General features: G+C 39.9%; 1 protein-coding gene and 1 long non-coding RNA gene across 5 annotated transcripts in view; one reads left to right on the top strand and one right to left on the bottom strand.

Moving 5' to 3' along the window:
* LOC309605137 overlaps positions 1-10,868 on the bottom strand; it is a 394,782-nt gene extending 383,914 nt beyond the window's left edge. Inside the window, exons 1-2 of one of the 2 annotated variants that reach the window (XR_014231243.1) lie at positions 10,750-10,867; positions 3,248-5,175 (exon numbers count right to left, since the gene is read on the bottom strand). This is a non-coding gene — a long non-coding RNA (uncharacterized lncRNA). Of the gene's footprint in view, positions 1-3,247; positions 5,176-10,749 lie in introns of both variants that reach the window. The other variant, XR_014231242.1, reaches the window with a different exon arrangement.
* A 173-nt stretch (positions 10,869-11,041) lies between these two features.
* CTSC (cathepsin C) overlaps positions 11,042-17,829 on the top strand; it is a 40,872-nt gene continuing 34,084 nt past the window's right edge. For all 3 annotated transcript variants that reach the window (XM_082340490.1, XM_082340491.1, XM_082340492.1), the window contains exons 1-2: positions 11,042-11,334; positions 13,538-13,683. In XM_082340490.1, coding sequence (XP_082196616.1) covers positions 11,163-11,334; positions 13,538-13,683 — 318 coding nt within the window. In that variant the 5' untranslated portion in view covers positions 11,042-11,162. The remainder of the gene's footprint in view (positions 11,335-13,537; positions 13,684-17,829) is intronic.

Genomic DNA, 17,829 nt, shown 5'->3' with positions numbered 1-17,829 from the left:
ATTCAACGCCCATTTATGATAAAAACTCTCCAGAAAGTGGGCACAGAGGGAACCTACCTCAACATAATAAAGGCCATATATGACAAACCTACAGCTAGCATCATACTCAACAGTGAAAAGTTGAAAGCATTTCCTCTAAGATCAGGAGCAAGACAAGGATGCCCACTCCCACCACTTTCATTCAACATAGTTTTGGAAGTCCTAGCTATGGCAATCAGAGAAGAAAAAGAAATAAAAGGGATCCAAATTGGAAAAGAAGTAAAACTGTCACTGTTTGCAGATGACATGATACTATACGTCGAAAATTGTAAAGACACTACCAGAAAACTACTAGAGCTCATCAATGGATTTGGTAAAGTTGCAGGCTACAAAACTAATACACAGAAATCTGTTGCATTACTATACCCTAACAATGAAAGATCAGAAAGAGAAATTCAAGAAACAATCCCGTTTACCACTGCATCAAAAAGAATAAAATACCCAGGAATAAACCTACCTAAGGAGACAAAAGAGCTGTATTCCGAAAAGTATAAGACACTGATGAAAGAAATTGAAGAAGACACAAAGAGATGGAAATATATACCATGTTCTTGGATTGGAAGAATAAATATTGTCAAAATGACTATACTACCCAAGGCAATCTACAGATTCAATGCAATTCCTATCAAATTACTAATGGCATTTTTCACAGAACTAGAACAAAAAATCTTAAATTTGTATGGAGACACAAAAGACCCCGAATATCCAAAGCAATCTAGTGAAAGAAAAATGGACCTGGAGGAATCAGGCTCCCTGACTTCAGACTATACTACAAAGCTATAGTCATCAAAAGAGTATGGTACTGGCACAAAAATAGAACTATAGGTCAATGGAACAGGATAGAAAGCCCAGAAATAAACCCACGTACCAATGTTCAATTAATCTACAACAAAGTAGGCAAGACTATACAATGGTGGAAAGATAGTCTCTTCAACAAACAGTGCTAGGAAAACTAGACAGCTACATGTAAAAAAATGAAATTAGATCATTCTTTAACACCATACACAAAAATAAGCTCAAAAGGGATTAAAGACCTTAAATGTGAGACCAGACACTATAAAACTCCTAGAGGAAAACACAGGTAGAACACTCTCTGACATAAATTGCAGCAATATCTTTTCCAATCTGTCTCTCAGAGTAATGGAAATAAAAACAAAAATAAACAAATGGAACCTAATTAAACTCAAAAGCTTTTGCACAGCAAAGGAAACCATAAATAAAATGAAAAGACAACCCACAAATTGGGAGAAAATATTTGCAAATGATGTGACCGACAAGGGATTAGTCTCCAAAATTTACAAACAGCTCACGAGGCTTAATATCATCAAAACAAATAACCCAATCAAACAATGGGCAGAAGACCTAAATAGACATTTTTCCAAGGAAGACATAAGAATGGCCAAGAGGCACATGAAAAGATATTGTTAATGATTAGAGAAATGCAAATCAAAACTACAATGAGATATCACCTCACACCAGTCAAAATGGCTATCATCAAAAAATCCATGGGGCTTCCCTGGTGCGCAGTGGTTGAGAGTCTGCCTGCTGATGCAGGGGACACGGGTTCAAGCCCTGGTCTGGGAAGATCCCACATGCCGTGGAGCAACTGGGCCCGTGAGCCACAACTACTGAGCCTTCGCGTCTGGAGCCTGTGCTCTGCAACAAGAGAGGCTGTGATAGTGAGAGGCCCGAGCACGGCGATGAAGAGTGGCCCCCGCTTGCCGCAACTGGAGAAAGCCCTCGCACAGAAACGAAGACCCAACACAGCCAAAAATAAATAAATAATTAAAAACAAAAACAAACAAACCAAAAAAACCTATAAAAAAAATCCACAAACAATAAATGCTGGAGAGGGTGTGGAGAGAAGGGAAACCTCCTACACTGTTGGTGGGAATGTAAATTAGTACAGCCACTATGGAGAACAGTATGGAGGTTCCTTAAAAAACTAAAAATAGAGTTATCATATGACCCTGCAATCCCACTCCTGGGCATATGTCTGGAGAAAAACATGGTCTGAAAAGATACATGCACCCCAATATTCACTGCAGCACTGTTTACAATAGTCAAGACATGGAAGCAACGTAAATGTCCGTCGACAGAGGAATGGATAAAGAAGATGTGGTACATATATACAATGGAATATTATTCAGCCATAAAAAAAGAATGAAATAATGCCATTTGCAGGAACATGGGTGGACCTAGAGATTGTCATACTGAGTGAAGTAAGTCAGACAGAGAAAGAGAAATATCATATGATATTGCTTATCTGTGGAATCTTTAATGATACAAATGAACGTATTTACAAAACAGAAATGGACTCACATACTTAGAGAATGGACTTATGATTATCAGGGGGGCAAGGTGGAGAAAAGGGATAGTTAGGGAGTTTGGGACTGACATGTACACCCTGTTATATTTAAAAAGGATAACCAACAAGGACCTACTGTATAGCACAGGGAACTCTCCTCAATGTTATGTGGCAACCTGGATAGGAGGGGAGTCTAGGGGAGAATGGATACATGTATATGTATGGTTGAGTTACTTTGCTGTGCACCTGAAACTATCACAACATTGTTAATCGGCTATACTCCAATATAAAATAAAATAAATAAAAAATAGTAGAGGGGTAGCCAAAACATCCAATTTTAAATTGATACAGAGTGGGAGCTGAGAAAAATATGAAAAAGAAGAACAGGAAGCGAACTTACTTTAAAATCAATCAGTAAAACAAAACAAAACAAAATATTCCAGTACTTATAGGAACTGAGTATATTCAAATTTGGTGTTTAAATTTAGAGGGAAAATAAGGTTTATTTTATAAACAGCACCGCTACCGTTGCCTAAATAAAAAGACCTGTATGATACCATATACAAAAGCAGACCTTAGGTGCTTCCAAGATACAAATTTAAAATTAAATGACAGTTATTTAAAACATTTCAACCAATTTAAAACAACTTAAAATATCAAAATTTAAATTTACAACAATTTAGAACAACTCAGGAAAGAAAGTAAGCTTATAAGGAAGGTACATGGTTGTCACTTTCCTATGGAAAGAAAAGCAGCTGTAGAAAGGATGTATATTCAAAAATTCTTACTGCAATGGCAAAAAATAATAATGCTAAAATACCTGGAAACAACCCAAATGCCCATTTAATAATACTTAGATTTGTTACATGCCTTAAGTATTGTTTAAAAACAAAATTCAACCTGTTAGGGAACTGTTGACAGAAACCACCTGCCTTGGCCGGGCCTGCTTGCCTGAGTTGTCTCAGGATAGGAGGTCCAGATAAGGAACACAGTGCTGCCGCTGAAAACTAATGGGAGAATTTGGGAGGCGCCAAAAGAGGGAGATGACCAACCTCCCAGAGTCCTTCTCGCTGGAATCCGTCTTGGCTGAGAGATGCGCACGCCACCCGGTAGGACCCTGAGTCAAGCTAAATATAGGCCAAGCAAGATGACTGGCCAGAGACAACCCGGAAACTAACCCCATTACCATAACATCTGACTTTGAGTCATGTTGCAGAGCAGTTCTCCTGGGTTTCCTTATCCTGCTGCTCTGCGAGAGCCCCTTTCCAATAAAGTCTCTTGCTTTGTCAGCACGTTTCTATCCTTGGACAATTCATTTCCCAGTGTTAGACAAGAGCCCACTCTTGAGCTCTGGAAGCAGTCCCCCTTCTTGCAACAAACTGTGTAAATTTGAAGACCTGATTGGCTTTATTTAAGGATTCATGAATCTGGCGGCATCACATCTAGTAAACAGAAGAGAGCTCTGAGAAGTGGCACAAAATGGAAGGCTTTTATAGAAAGGAGGGTGGGGCAAGAAAGTCACTAGCAAAAAAACAACAAAAAAAGGTTCTTTTGGGCCAGGACATCTTTTCTGGAGGGCAGGGACTGGCAAGGGTTTTATCATGCAGATTGCCTCTTCTTCCTCTGAGGAGTAGGCTGGAGAGGGCTGAGATTACCTCATTGGTTCTAACCAGAAAATTCCAAACTGGTTGATTAAGATCACATTTGGGGGGAAAATCAAAACTGCAATTAAGTTAGGTATTAAATCTAGGTTTTGGTATCATGGGCTTTTAGCACATGTGATGCCATTTCGGACCTGTGGTGTTTTTTTTTTTAGCAGTACCATGCAGCTACTTTCCTTAAAATGAATTCAATTTCTTGATGTGAAGAAACCTCTGTTATGTGTTTTTAAGAATGAATTTCATTAAGAATGAAATAAGGTTGACAAGAATGAAAGAATGGAAACTAGGTGACAGCATTGTTCTAAGCATTTCACATTTTAACTCAGTCAAAACTTCACTACAACCCTATGAGGTAGGTCCTATTATTATCCCAGTTTTGCTAACAAGGAAACTTGAGTCAGAGAAAATAAATAGCTTTTCTAAAGTCACACAGGCAGTAAGAAGCGGTATCAGGATTCAAACCATGGCATTCTGGATCTAGACATTATGTGCCCTGCTCCTTATGCATCTTTTAAGTGGCTGGGTAATTTTAGTAAAAAATTTGTAAGTATACACACCAGGGAGGGAACATAGGTTGCCTTGCTTGGCAGGGTATAGATGGAAAGAAAAAGGGGGGGGGGGTGTAGAGGAAAAAATCTGTAGCACAATGGCAAAATATATTTAATGTAATTTATTGAATATTATTATCTCATCATATAATAAAAACATAAATAAGTCCTTTTAAAAAAAGGACTAGGAACAAATGAAAATGATGATAAATTTGAAGGTTTTTTTACTCAATTTGTTACCTTAATTGTATATGAACTAAAGTTATTTATTTATATATTGAACTATTTTTAAATTCTAAGGGTTGTTTAAAAAATGAGAGAAATGCATAAATCAGTGTTATGTTGGCAATTAAATACGTAAAAAGTAATAATAAATAGTAAGTCAGCTTATTTTCAACTTATTAAAATGAAATATTTTAAATATTCCCATACCATTACCTGGGTAAGTAATGTGATTCTTGGAAAAGGAATGCCCTTTCTCAACTTGGAGAAACTGATAGTCTTGACCTTTAAATCAGTCACCCTGTTCTGGTTTTGTTCTCTTCATGCCAAGACTCTCTACAGTTTGCTATTTTAGAATTTACCTTGTTTGACTTCATATTTCCCTTTCAGCAATAACCTAGAGAAAGAAGGGAAGTCAAATTGAACTGCAAAACTTTGAAACTAAAATGCTAAGACATGGTTTAGCTTTCTTATTGTCCAACATGTGTTTATAACTTGACTTCCTGATAGCATATGAAGTAGTTTTAGGTCAACTTCTACAACTTACAAACTAATCCACACAGGCATATAAACTTAAAATTCCAGATGTTGCTGGGGCTGAAAAGTTGGTCCCTATACTAGTTGAATATCTCTGAAAGTGAACAGTATGAGATGAGAAATATAAAATTTATCATCTAGTGACTTAACATTTGCCCCGTGAAAATTTGCTTCCAATAAACCTGATTCTTAAAGTTGGAGAGTAAGGAGTTTCAATCAACATTTAATAAATACTTATTGAGCATCTACTATGTCCTGGTAATACAGTGGTGAACAAGACAGACAAGGCCCAAACCTCATAGAGTTTCTGTTCCAGTGTGGCAGATACATAATAAACAAGAAAGTACAAAAATTATAGGCATTTATAATTTTTATATAGAAATAAACAGAGTACTAATAAAATGAATAGCTAGAGAAGGCCACTTCAGATAGCATGGCTAGAGGAGATAAAATATTTTTCAGTGAGAATGTCATATAGTGACAATGAGCAGTCATGGGAAAAACAGCAAATGATTTCAGGCAAGGAGGATAGCAAAGTGCAAAGGTAATGGAGACAGAAGGAATCTAGAGGGTTTGAGGATCAACAGAAGGCAAGGGTTTCTGGGACAACTGGGAGGATGAAGGGATAAGTTGGGCATATTGTGCAGGGTCTTGCAGCATTTTATTCAAAGATGATACAAAAGGTAACCTATTGGGAAGTATTCCACTTGTCAATATTGGGAGTACCTTGATATGGTTTACATTTAAATAAAAAATAACAATGGTGAGAGTAGACTCAGTATGATACACTGGCTGATCAGCTTGGGGTGGGGGGGGGCCTGGGGGAAGGAAGAGTCAAGGATGACACTTAGGTTCCTGGCTTTTACATTGAATTCAAGAAAAAGTGTATGAAATTATAAGGTAATTTTGGTTGACTAGCAAGAAATGATAGCCTATTGGACCAGAGTGGTGTTGGTGAAAAAAGAGCAAAATAGAGATATTCGTTAAGTTCATTGGCTCTTTAGGGTTGCTCTTACTCTGTGTGACCTATAGGATAATCCTGGTGTATCAGTAAAAAGTAATGCTTCTCAAAATTTTCATTTCAAAAACATGGTTTATTTATTTTTTATTTTTTAAATACACATTTCTTCTTTTATTTATTTATTTATTTTATTTAATTTTTGGCTGCGCTGGGTCTTTGTCGCTGCGTGCAGGCTTTCTCTAGTTGCGGAGAGTGGGGGCTACTCTTCATTGCGGTGCGTGGGCTTCTCTTGTTGAGGAGCACAGGCTCTAGGTGCGTGGGCTTCAGTAGTTGCAGCACACGTGCTCAGTAGTTGCGGCACGTGGGCCCTGAGCGTGCGGGCTTCAGTAGTTGCGGCATGTGGGCTCAGTAGTTGCAGTGCGCAGGCTCTAGGGCGTGCAGGCTTCAGTAGTTGTGGTGCGCGGGCTCAGTAGCTGTGGCGCGCGGGCTCCAGACGCGCAGGCTCAGTAGTTGTGGCTCACGGGCCTAGTTGCTCCGCGGCATGTGGGATCTTCCCGGACCAGGGCTCAAACCCGTGTCCCCTGCATTGGCAGACAGATTCTTAACTGCTGTGCCACCAGAGAAGCCCTCATGGTTCATTTAACAGAAGGAAATAATGAATTGAGAAAGGGATCAAATAGTAGAGATTATCTCAGTAATTCCTAGTTTCACAGCTGCCTCAACATGTAGCTTCTGTAGAACTTTTCTTTCTCTTAATTTTATATCTGACTCTATCAAGAAGCAGACAAAGCTTCACTTGCTTAATTCCATTCTAACAATCTAACTTAAAAACAGAAGCCTTTTTCGGTTATCAGATCTATACTTACTAGCAGTTTGACCACGGAAAAGTCACTTATCCTTTCTGAGCTCCAGTTTTCTTATCTGTAAAATGGGAGTAATACTATCTGGGAGATTACTATCAAATGGACATAATATGCGAATGTACTGTGCAAATGATCGATGAGCTTCCTTCCCACTTATCTTCCCGCCTTCCTTCCTTTCTTTCATAAATTTTATTGAGAGGATGAATAAGTAAATATTGGCTACTGGCTAACTCTGACAAAAACCTTGAGGTACAAAAATAATATAGTCCTGCTGTCAAGAAGCATGGACTCTAGTAGAAAAGGCAGTCAAATAATTACAGTGAATTGTGAACTCAGGAACATGAGGTCACAGAAGAGAGAGTTTTGACATCTGCCTAGGAGATCAGAAGGACAGAAACAAAGTACAGTACTTGGGGCATCACAAGACCTGAACAAGTGGTGCTCTCTTTCTCACACAATTGTGTAATAATTAAATGAGATGATATATGTGAATTACCTTGGTAAAATGTAAAGTTCTAAATAAATGAAATTATTATGGTTGTTATTCTGACTACCAATGACAGAGGTGTATACAATACCAAATGGCATTCTACATTGATATGTCAAATTTTTTCTCTATTTCTTTGATCCTTCTTTGTTTTGATATGCATTCCTGAACAGTGGCTTTCAAACTTATTCACAAGGCAGGGAATATGGGAATCATGATGCTCTTTGCCAAACACCATGAAATACAGAAGTATTTATGTCCATGATACTATTCATTCATTCAACAGATATATGAGAACTTACTGTGTGCCAGAAATTATTCAGGGTGCTAGGATTACAAAGGAGAACAGGATTTGGAATCTACTGTCTAACTAATAAGGACAGTTTTCTAGTAGAAAGATACACAATAATAAATGTAGTCAGTCAGTTCTCTGTAGAATCTGTATGAACTCATTTAGTCTTCTCAAAACTGGAGGAGGTAGTCATAGGTCTATAACAATTATGCACATGCTATAGATGAGAAAACCAAGGCACAAAAAGAAGTAAAATAACTTCCTCAAGATCAAATAGCTGGTGAGTAGCAAAGCCTTGCTTCAAACTTAGGCAGTGTAACACAAGTCCTTGCTGTTCATCTCTAAACCAGGGATTCTTACGCTGTAGCTGTGTCAGGATCCTCTGAAAGGGGATTGTTAAAACATAGATTGCAGGGACCTGATTCAGTAGGTATGGGGTGGGGGTCAGGAATTTGCATTTCTAGCAAATTCCAAGGAGATGCATATGCTGCTGGTCCTTTTGGTCCTGGGACCACAGTTTGAGAACGACTGCTAAGCAATGCTGCTTCTCTATAAACCTACTTATAATGATCTGAGACTAGTACCAAAATCTGGTTTGCATATAAACTGACTTTTATATCATTTTAAATATAACAAATTTTTAGGAATGCAACTTCTAGATAAATTAACAGGAAGGTACTTTGTTCTGCTGGGAACTTGACCAAAAGTTTTCTAGCATGAATAATGGAGGTATGATATTTGAATGACCATCTGATAAGGAAACTGTGACATTCATCAAGTTATTATTATCTCTGGATCTTCATTTCCCAGGAATAAAATGAATCCATTAGATTATGGGGTATTTGAGTTATAGCTCAGTGAAAGAATTTCTGTTCTCAGAAGGTACCTGTCAATTTTATTGTGATTCTACAATTTTACATAGAGACATAAAGTGCAAGTATCTGAATGTCTCATTCTATTTTCCAGTACATTCATACATGAGCATTTTAGATAATGAAATACATGCGTTTGTATTAGAACTTTACCTAAAATATCTTTTTTTCTCAATATTTATACCTTTTTTTCTTACTTTTCATGGTCTTATCAGTGAGGTTTTTTTCTGTTTTTTTTTTTTTTGAATATCTTTTTGTCTTTCGTATTATTTGGTATTTTTATTTTTAAGCAAGTAACATATATGAATTTCATTTCAAAATACCAAAAGGTCTCTGTAAAATATGTGTTATAAAAATAAAACTTTAGGTCTGATCAATTTGAGAATCACTAATTTTTCTCCCTGCTAATGGAGAGAGGGCTAGTAATAGTTTGGGAATTATTAGATTAGTGGAAATAAACTAAATTGAAATTCAAATTACCTCAGGTTTATTCCTAAATCTCAGTAACTGGCAATGTGACATTCATCAAGTTATTACATCATCTCTGGATCTTCATTTCCCAATAGTAACATGAATCTATTAGATTAAGAGGCTTCCAAGATCCTTTTCGATTATATTTAGTCATTGAATAGAGATGTGTTTTCAACATTCTTCACAATTGTTTGTGCTACTTTGGTCATGCCGTCAAAGAAATTTCCAACTTGACTGTTCAGCTCTTCAAAATTGATGATCTAGTGAAAGTTTTAACGTTTTAACAACCAATGACACATTTTCCCAGAGATTAGGAAGGCAATGTTACTCTGTCAGTTTATCTCTAAACAGTAAGTGTGCTAGTTTAATTATATGCTCCAGCTTTTCATCCTAAGTAACGGGGAATAAAACCTAGAAGTAGGGTGTTGGCTTTGCAGTTTGTGACTACATTAGAGAGCATTTTCATTTATGAGCTTTCAAGGGAAACTCCTTTTGCCAAATCAAAATTGGCTTTCGAGCCTAGAAACCAAGATAAGGCTATTAAGTACATTTATTTTAACACCCCAGGACACTTCCTAAGTATTTTCAAGCCAGAATTTGGAAGACAAAGGTGAATAATGTGGACTTGCTCCCTTCGAATGCTTACAATCTGGTGGAGAAGGTGGACATCCAAGTATTTATTTGTAACCAGTGTTTTGAGGGCAAAATGTTCGTGCCCTAAAGGGCAGGGGCACAGAAAAGTCTGTCTTGTTCATCACTTGTCCTTGATGTTGCACAGAGCCTGACACCTAAAAGGCTCTGTGCACAAAAGGAGCCCCAACTTCCAACAACAGCCAGGAAAGACAGAGGAGCTCTCACAGAAAAGGATGATAATTAAACTGAACGAGGAGGCACCTGGAAATAGTGCTACCTTATAATTACTGGCGATCAGACTGGCACCCTGCAACCTGCTCATAAGACCAGCATTCTCCCACCAGCTCCCTTCCTCACCCTGGGCGACTTGTTTCCTCTCTCTGGGCCGCCTGCTCTTCAGCTGCAAAACAAGGGCTTTAGTGCCTGTGCGTGTTTGTGTGCGCGCGTGCGCGCAACTAAACCCTATAACGTTAGCAGGCGGAAAAAAATCCTAACACACAAAAACTGCAAGTTTGCACTACAACTGAATTCCCCTGTGGATAACAGGCAAGCAACATTAACAGGAAACCGACAAAACCCAGCAAACAAAAGGAAGTGAAAGTTTTGGAAAACGGAAGGAGGAGTAGTTCTCAAACAGCTGGGCTGGCTCGGGGTCGCACGTAAAATAGTTCTGAGGATAAAAGTTAACTGAGTGAGGACGAAGTGGGAAAGACAAGCAAGTAAAAGAAAGCTCCACTAGTTAGGTCGCTCTCTCTCTCTGGGCCTTTTTCCCACCTTCAGTCCCCCCTCCCCCCCGCCTCCCTCACCTCGCTTCTCTCGGTCTCTCGCTGACATTTAGCCTCCCCTCCCCCTCACCTCTCTGTCTCTGTCTCTCTCCCTCTTTTTCTCTTAGTCTCTCTCTCTCTCTCTCTCTCTCCGTTACTTCTCAAGGAGCGAAGGAGCGCAGTCTGGGGCGCGCACGGACCAGCTGTGGCTCAGCAGTCCTCTTCGGAGGTGTCCCTTGGCAACTGAACCTGGTGCTGGGCTCTCTGGGCCTGAAGTCCGACGGCCGCCAGGTGACGGGCGCGCCCTCCAGAAGCCCCCACCTAAGGGGCGGTGCCACTGGCAGGCGCCCAGCCCACCGCGGCCCCGAGACCCCGCCCCCCGCCGGGTTGCCGGTTTCCCGCACCTCTATTTTAAGGCACGAGCACAGCAGCGGTGGCCTCAGTCCCCGCCTGCAGTGCCTTGGCTCGCGTCCCTTCCCCACTTCTCCTAAGGGCCTTGCCAGCATGGGTCCCTGGCCCGGCTCGCCGCTCGCCGCCCTCCTGCTGCTCCTCATCCGCGCTAGCAACGTGCACTGCGACACTCCTGCCAACTGCACCTACCCTGACCTGCTGGGCACCTGGGTCTTCCAGGTGGGCCGCAGCGGTTCTCAGCGCGAGGTCAACTGCTCGGTTATGGGTAAGCCGCCGGCGCCCTTGGACCCGCTTCCTCCCTGTGCCTACCCGGGGCTCCTTCCCTTCGGTCCCTGAGCCCTTCTCCCCGCAGCGCCCCCGCTAGCGGGAGGCCGGGAGGTCCTGGCTGGGCTTGGGGTCCATGGGGGGCGTGCCCTCTCCCGCTCCAGGGCAGCGACGTTAACGTGGAGCTGCTGAGAACGTCTCACTTCACGCGGTCTTGGTTATTCCCGGGCCCCCAACACTATTTGCAAGAACTTTTTTTCCTCCCCCTTGATTTCCGTTTCTTGTTTTGGGGTTTGTTTGGTTTGTAAGAGAGTTGAGACCGTGCAATCTTATCTCCCCATCCCATCTGCAGTATTTTATTGTGCCAGTGAAAAATGAGCTCAAAGACTCTTGAGAATATAGCTTTTAAAGTTTTCTTTTATTAGGTTGTGGGAAAGAGCCCTTAAGCCCAGAGATTTTGATGTGGACAGTTTCATGTATTGCCGGGGGGGGGGGGGGGGGGGGGGGTAGTGATACGCACCTGGGTTCTTGGCCTTCGCCAATCAGAAATTGACTACAGGCCAGACAAGAAGTTCAGGCAAGGTTTTATTGGGCCCCTGCTGCATCAGGGCTAGTGAGAACAAATAACAAGCTTGTACCTTATATGGGGTGAGGGTAGGGGGTGTTCTATTGGTGGGGGGGAGGGGTGGCTTGGGTTGTTTGCCCACTCCTCTGGGGGTGTTGAGTGCAGGGGGCATGCTCAATACCCAGTGTTTGCTCTGGACACACAGTTTTTGCTCAGGGCTCTTCAGAAGTGGCAGTTAAGTTTTTTCTTTTTTGTATCTTTTTGTCCATAATGGGGCCCAACTGTGCATGCACGCAGTTATTTTTAGTCCCATATAGTTTCTTTGTATTTTGTTGCTGGAGGAGGTTTGTCCAGGTGCAAGCATTGCAGCACTTAAGCAAAGGGTCCCAGGTCCCAGCCTGTCTCAGTAGTATATAAAAGTTTGTTTTTTTTTTTAATACCTCTTTGGCCAATAATTATATTTTGAAATGCCCAGAGCCAAGCACAGTGCCTAGCTCATGGAAGGCTCTCAATAAATATCTAGTATTTGAACACTCTGGAACATTCCATATGCCCTCAGATAACATGGCTATCCCAAGGACAAAGAATTTAGTGAAGGGAGAAGAAAAAACACACAATCTTGGGTCAGGAGAAGCACTCTCGTTCTGCCCAAACCTTTACCACACTGTGGCTTGTGCAGAATGAGTGAAGCTCTCAACTGCAATTTCCTTGTTAACAGAGACTGCTAGGTCATCTGTCACTAGACGGACTTACTCAACTGTCCAACTCCAAATGACTGTGTGGCATTTCATAGTACTGGGCATTATAACCATTTTCTCTTTTAAAAGTTGAACTTGGAGATCCAAAGCAGAAGGGAGATGAGGATTTGCAGTGTTGTGTCCCATGGAATCTCCTATTTCTGAGCATTAATCTGAAACATGGAAAAATTGTCCAAAGTGTGGAAACCTCCAGACTGGACACAGCAGAACCCTTTTCAGGCAGCCTCTGCCTATATTCCATACCTTTGACCTTAATCTAATCAATTAAAGACACCCACAGATCTGAGTCCCCATTTTCTGAAGGTTAAAAGTTTAGTTCCCTTCAGCACAAATTAGCTGTATAGGATAAAAACCTTGAGTTTGCTGAATACTTTGAAAGGGTTCAGATTCCTAGGTTCTGAACTGTACAGCCATTTAGAAGAAAGATATCCCATTTCTTCTCTGAAGAGATAATTTCCTTTGTTCTTATGATCTGGTAGCAAGTCTTTCTATATTTCCACTTTTTGATTACCATTTTGTCTTCTCATTTCTGCTGGTCATTTTCAACATACCCCATTTCTCCTTTTCTTCAGTGGAAAAATTTCTTCAGTGTTTGGATGCTCTGGGAAGGTAGTAGCTGTACTTTTTGGGGTCTCTCTGCCTGCTGGGCTACTTGGACATATCTTTTGAGCCTTTGCTTCACATTCTTGCCTGAGACCCCTCTGGGATTATGCAGAGGGAGGCAACAAAACGGGGACTCTGATATATTCACAAGCCAGATCCACCCACATTCAGTAGCATGAAAGGAAAGCAGCTTAAAAATAATGGAAATTATAGAGGAGCTTTTAGCTCCCATTGAAGTCCACATAATTTTCCTTTGTTGTGCATTTTCTTTTCTTTAGGACCACCAGAAAAAAAAGTAGTGGTGCACCTTAAGAAGTTGGATACGGCATATGATAGCTTTGGCAACTCTGGCCATTTCACCATCATTTACAATCAAGGCTTTGAGATTGTGTTGAATGACTACAAGTGGTTTGCCTTTTTTAAGGTTAGTGTTGTTGGAATATACATTCATATTTTCAATGATTTGATAACTGAAGCTTCTTCTAATGAGGAGACCCTCAGTATTTTAATTTTAGATTAAGAAGATAACCAGAATTGATACCAATTTTCTGAAGAGAAATTAGATGGTGTAATTTTGCCACTTTATTTAAAATTATGACTTCAGTACGTTTAAAAAAAACACACATGATCTATATTTGAGTATGTATGATCCATCTCTATTTAAATTTACATTTTGGTAAGTATGACTAAATTCTTTATTTTCTTTATTATTACACCTTTATTTCTAATTGTTGCCTTAGTCACTTGGCTTTGTACCGAATCTGTTTGAAAGATAGGGTTTTTATTATTATCTTGAGGTTATTATACTGTCCCTCTTATCATCGTTTGTTAGCTTTGAGAAATTGACCTAAATGACTCATTGAAGTAGTATAATGTACTAAATGTATTTATGTGAATAATTTATTTGACTAAAGTGGGACAGAGATGGAGAGCCTTGGAGTTACTCCTTGGGCTAATTAAAGCAAAAGGTAGCCTAGCCAGCCCAGCTTGTTTTCTTCTCTCACTAGGGAAGAACTATTGTCCATTCTTATGGTCTTACGCATTGCTTCTAATTGCGGACACACTCTAGGGTAAAATAGTTGAGCACAAATTGCAGTCCATCCCCGATATCCATCTGAAGTTGGAACATTTCCTATTAGCAGGGTATTAAATGGTTTAACTAAATTGAATATGCAAACCTGAGACTAGCTATTTCTTTTTTTTTTTAATTAATCAATTTATTTATTTTTGGGTGTGTTGGGTCTTGGTTTCTGTGCGAGGGCTTTCTCTAGTTGCCGCGAGCGGGGGCCACTCTTCATCGCGGTGCGCGGGCCTCTCACTGTCGCGGCCTCTCTTGTTGCAGAGCACGGGCTCCAGACGCACAGGCTCAGTAATTGTGGCTCACGGGCCTAGTTGCTCCGCGGCATGTGGGATCTTCCCAGACCGGGGCTTGAACCCGTGTCCCCTGTATTGGCAGGCAGATTCTCAACCACTGCGCCACCAGAGAAGCCCTAGCTATTTCTTATTCTAAATAAAGTATAAGTAAAGACAGTTTTTCATGGGTTAGTGTCAGTAGCCTTTAAAACATCTGGTAAGAGTTGGCCAGTTACAGGAATTTGTGGGAAGGTGAGGGAATGATTCTGTTAAAGATTATGAAAGACAAAGCACCAGCAAAAGACTAATTTCTAAATTTATTGTGATTACTCATGTGGGTTGTGGCTTAATCACTAACTAGGATATGTTGTTAACATCGGAGCCAACCAAATTTCTTAGAATAGTAATGCCCAATTTTTTTTTTTTTTTTTTTAACTATGAGGACCCCTTCTTAATTGAAAAAAGAAAAGAGAGATGGGAAAAGTTGTCTCCCCTCACCTGGATTGGCTGTCTGATATTCAGCTGGTGGGAACCAATCCATCCATGCTGGCCATTGAGGGCCAGCAGTCTATTTTATTAGTTGAAGACCATGCTTGACCAGTTATTAAATATTTTTAAATATCACCCCTAGATACTATGTATTTTTAAAAATCATAGCAGTATCTGTATGAGTTTTAAAAATTGTAGTGTGTATGCAATAAATGTGATTCCATCTGAATATAATTCTTGGTCTGCATATTGATGAGCCTAGGGCCTTGTAGACCTCTTGTAGGTACTCTGTTACAGTCCTTCAAAAGTTCTTTGCCTTCAGGTGGGGAGTGAATTGCCTATGGAATTGAGGCACAAGGAAAGAAATATTCAAGACAGTTGTTACCGTGTACCTTCCTCCTTCCTCCTTCCTCCACTTCTTCCTCTTGCCCCTCCTTTTTCCCACCTCTCCCTTCCCCTTCTCCTTTTGTTGATACAAAATAGGTAATCGATATTTATTTAAAACATAAAAAAGAAGTAGAATTCAGTTGAGAAATAGGTTGCATAAATTACTTAAGTACAAGATAGGGTGTAGTATATAAATAGATGAGTGAATAGTTTTACCCATTTGGCTTAGAAGACTTTTCATTCTTCACTTCTGTAGAATTGGAGAAACTGGTGGTGGAACTTCTAATGACACCATTAATTTCCTGAGACATAATCAGAAACAGGCAAGGGCAGTTTCCCTCCGGTAATATTTTCCCATCAGTCTGTCTGCTCTCAGCTTGAATAGGAGTCAGGAGATGGTGGGGACAGAGGGAATGGCTGGTAGCTGAATGAGGAATCAGAACATTTCTTTGTACAGTTGACCCTTGAACAACACAGGGTTGAACCGCGTAGGTCCACTTATACAGAGATTTTTTTTTCAATAGTAAATACTATAGTAAATATATACACAATCCGAGGTTAGTTGAATCTGCAAATGGGGATCCAAGGTTGGTTGATTCCTTAGATGTGGAAACCCGTATATTGAGGGCTGACTATAAGTTATAGGTGGGTTTTCAACTACTTGGAGGGTTGGTGCCCCAAACCCTGCATTGTTCCTTTGTTCAAGGGTCGACTCTCTTTCTCTTTAAATCACAGTATAAGCAAATTTGGTATTTTTCTGTAGCCTCAGAACATTAGTTGCAGGTCAATAAAGGCTTTTTAAAGCCAAATGAAGTTGTTAAGTGTTCTCAAACATATGTGGGAAGAGTCAGTGTATACACTGTTGTAGGGTAGAACCCTACCTGACCATATGCTTCTGGACAGCATTCTCTTATTAGGAATAAAAGTAGAAGAGTGTTCTTCTGCTACTGATTTCAGTGTATTTTTTTAAAGTGTCCATTTGACCAGAACCATTATCAGGACCATGTTTTCTTTTCCTACTAAAAAATCAGCCACTCTGGTCAGTAGTTAGATCATGTGATAAGGATCATAATTTCAATAAGCAGAGCAGAACATACACAAGATACTTGATTTTAAAATTTCTCTTAACACAATCAAGTAGTTCCAGATAAACATATTTTGCAGAGTGATAAAATGCCATGTTCTTTTAGCAAATCCAACTGAAAAAGTAATGGGGAATAGCAGAGTTTAACAAATTTAAGAAAAATGATAAAGTGGAGTTAACGTTACATAATAGGGCAGTCAAACACTTTTTGGAGTGATACTTGTTAACATAAAAGGCTTGCTGGATTTTACCGTAAGCCTCAGGGTATTTCCTACAGTGGTGCTGGGGAATCCATGCTGGGTGTGTAACTCAAGAGAGCTCACCTGTTTAATGAATAAAGCATGCGAGATTTTTTTTCTACAGATTTTAGAAGTATCTTTTCAATGAAAAATAATTTATTTTTAAAAAAGAAAAATTATCAAAATATAAGCAGTGTTTTACTATTCAAGTTTAGGTGTCTTATGTTAACTACACCATAATCCACTCAACCTACCATTGCTGAAATATCTGACAAATTTTTGCCATTTATACCCTCCACTGTTATTCTACAAATCAGTTGGATTTCCAGGTGTCTCCCTTAACTCATACCAGACCCTACCACTTGTTTCCTTTTGCCCTCTTCAGATAGGCTTTCATGAGGTTGTTTCTTAGAGTTGTTCCTACTGGTTTGCTGAGCGGGTGTTACATGCAAGGTATTCTATTAGGTTCCTGCTCCGCCGTCTGTTCCCCCAGATCAGCCCGCAGCTCAACAGAACAGACAGCTTCCACATCATTCTCCCTGCATTCCAACTTCGGAGCAGTTGTGACACCACTTTTATTGCTAGGAACTTGCTTTTATTAAGTTCTACTTATTCAGGCCTCACCTGGAAAATAAGCAGAATTTTTCATGAATTGAGGTTCTTCGACCTTTTTTTCCTTGGTTTTAACTGCTTAAGAGATTGGGAGTGGAGTGGGGATGGTTTTGTTTTTTTTTTTTTACATAGGACTTCAAGCTAGATAAAAGCTTGGAAGGAAATCTTGACACTGGAAATTTATACATAGTTTGAGTTAGGCAGGAAGCACTAGGTTTATATTTTTGAAAGACACTTTTTTTCTACTCAACTTCCAGCATAGATTCAGTTATCAGAAAACTTTGGCGGGGTTACAAACTCAAGTGAATTTAGGGCTCACCCAGGCAGATACCTAAGCATTTAAAACAACTTTTGTAAAACAATAAGGAGTTATTCAACCTATGGCAAAATGGAAACTTTCCTAGAG

Source organism: Balaenoptera borealis (assembly GCF_965194805.1).
Source record: "Balaenoptera borealis genome assembly, chromosome: 11".
NCBI lineage: Eukaryota > Metazoa > Chordata > Mammalia > Artiodactyla > Balaenopteridae > Balaenoptera > Balaenoptera borealis.
This window is presented reverse-complemented; position numbering and strand designations above follow the sequence as displayed.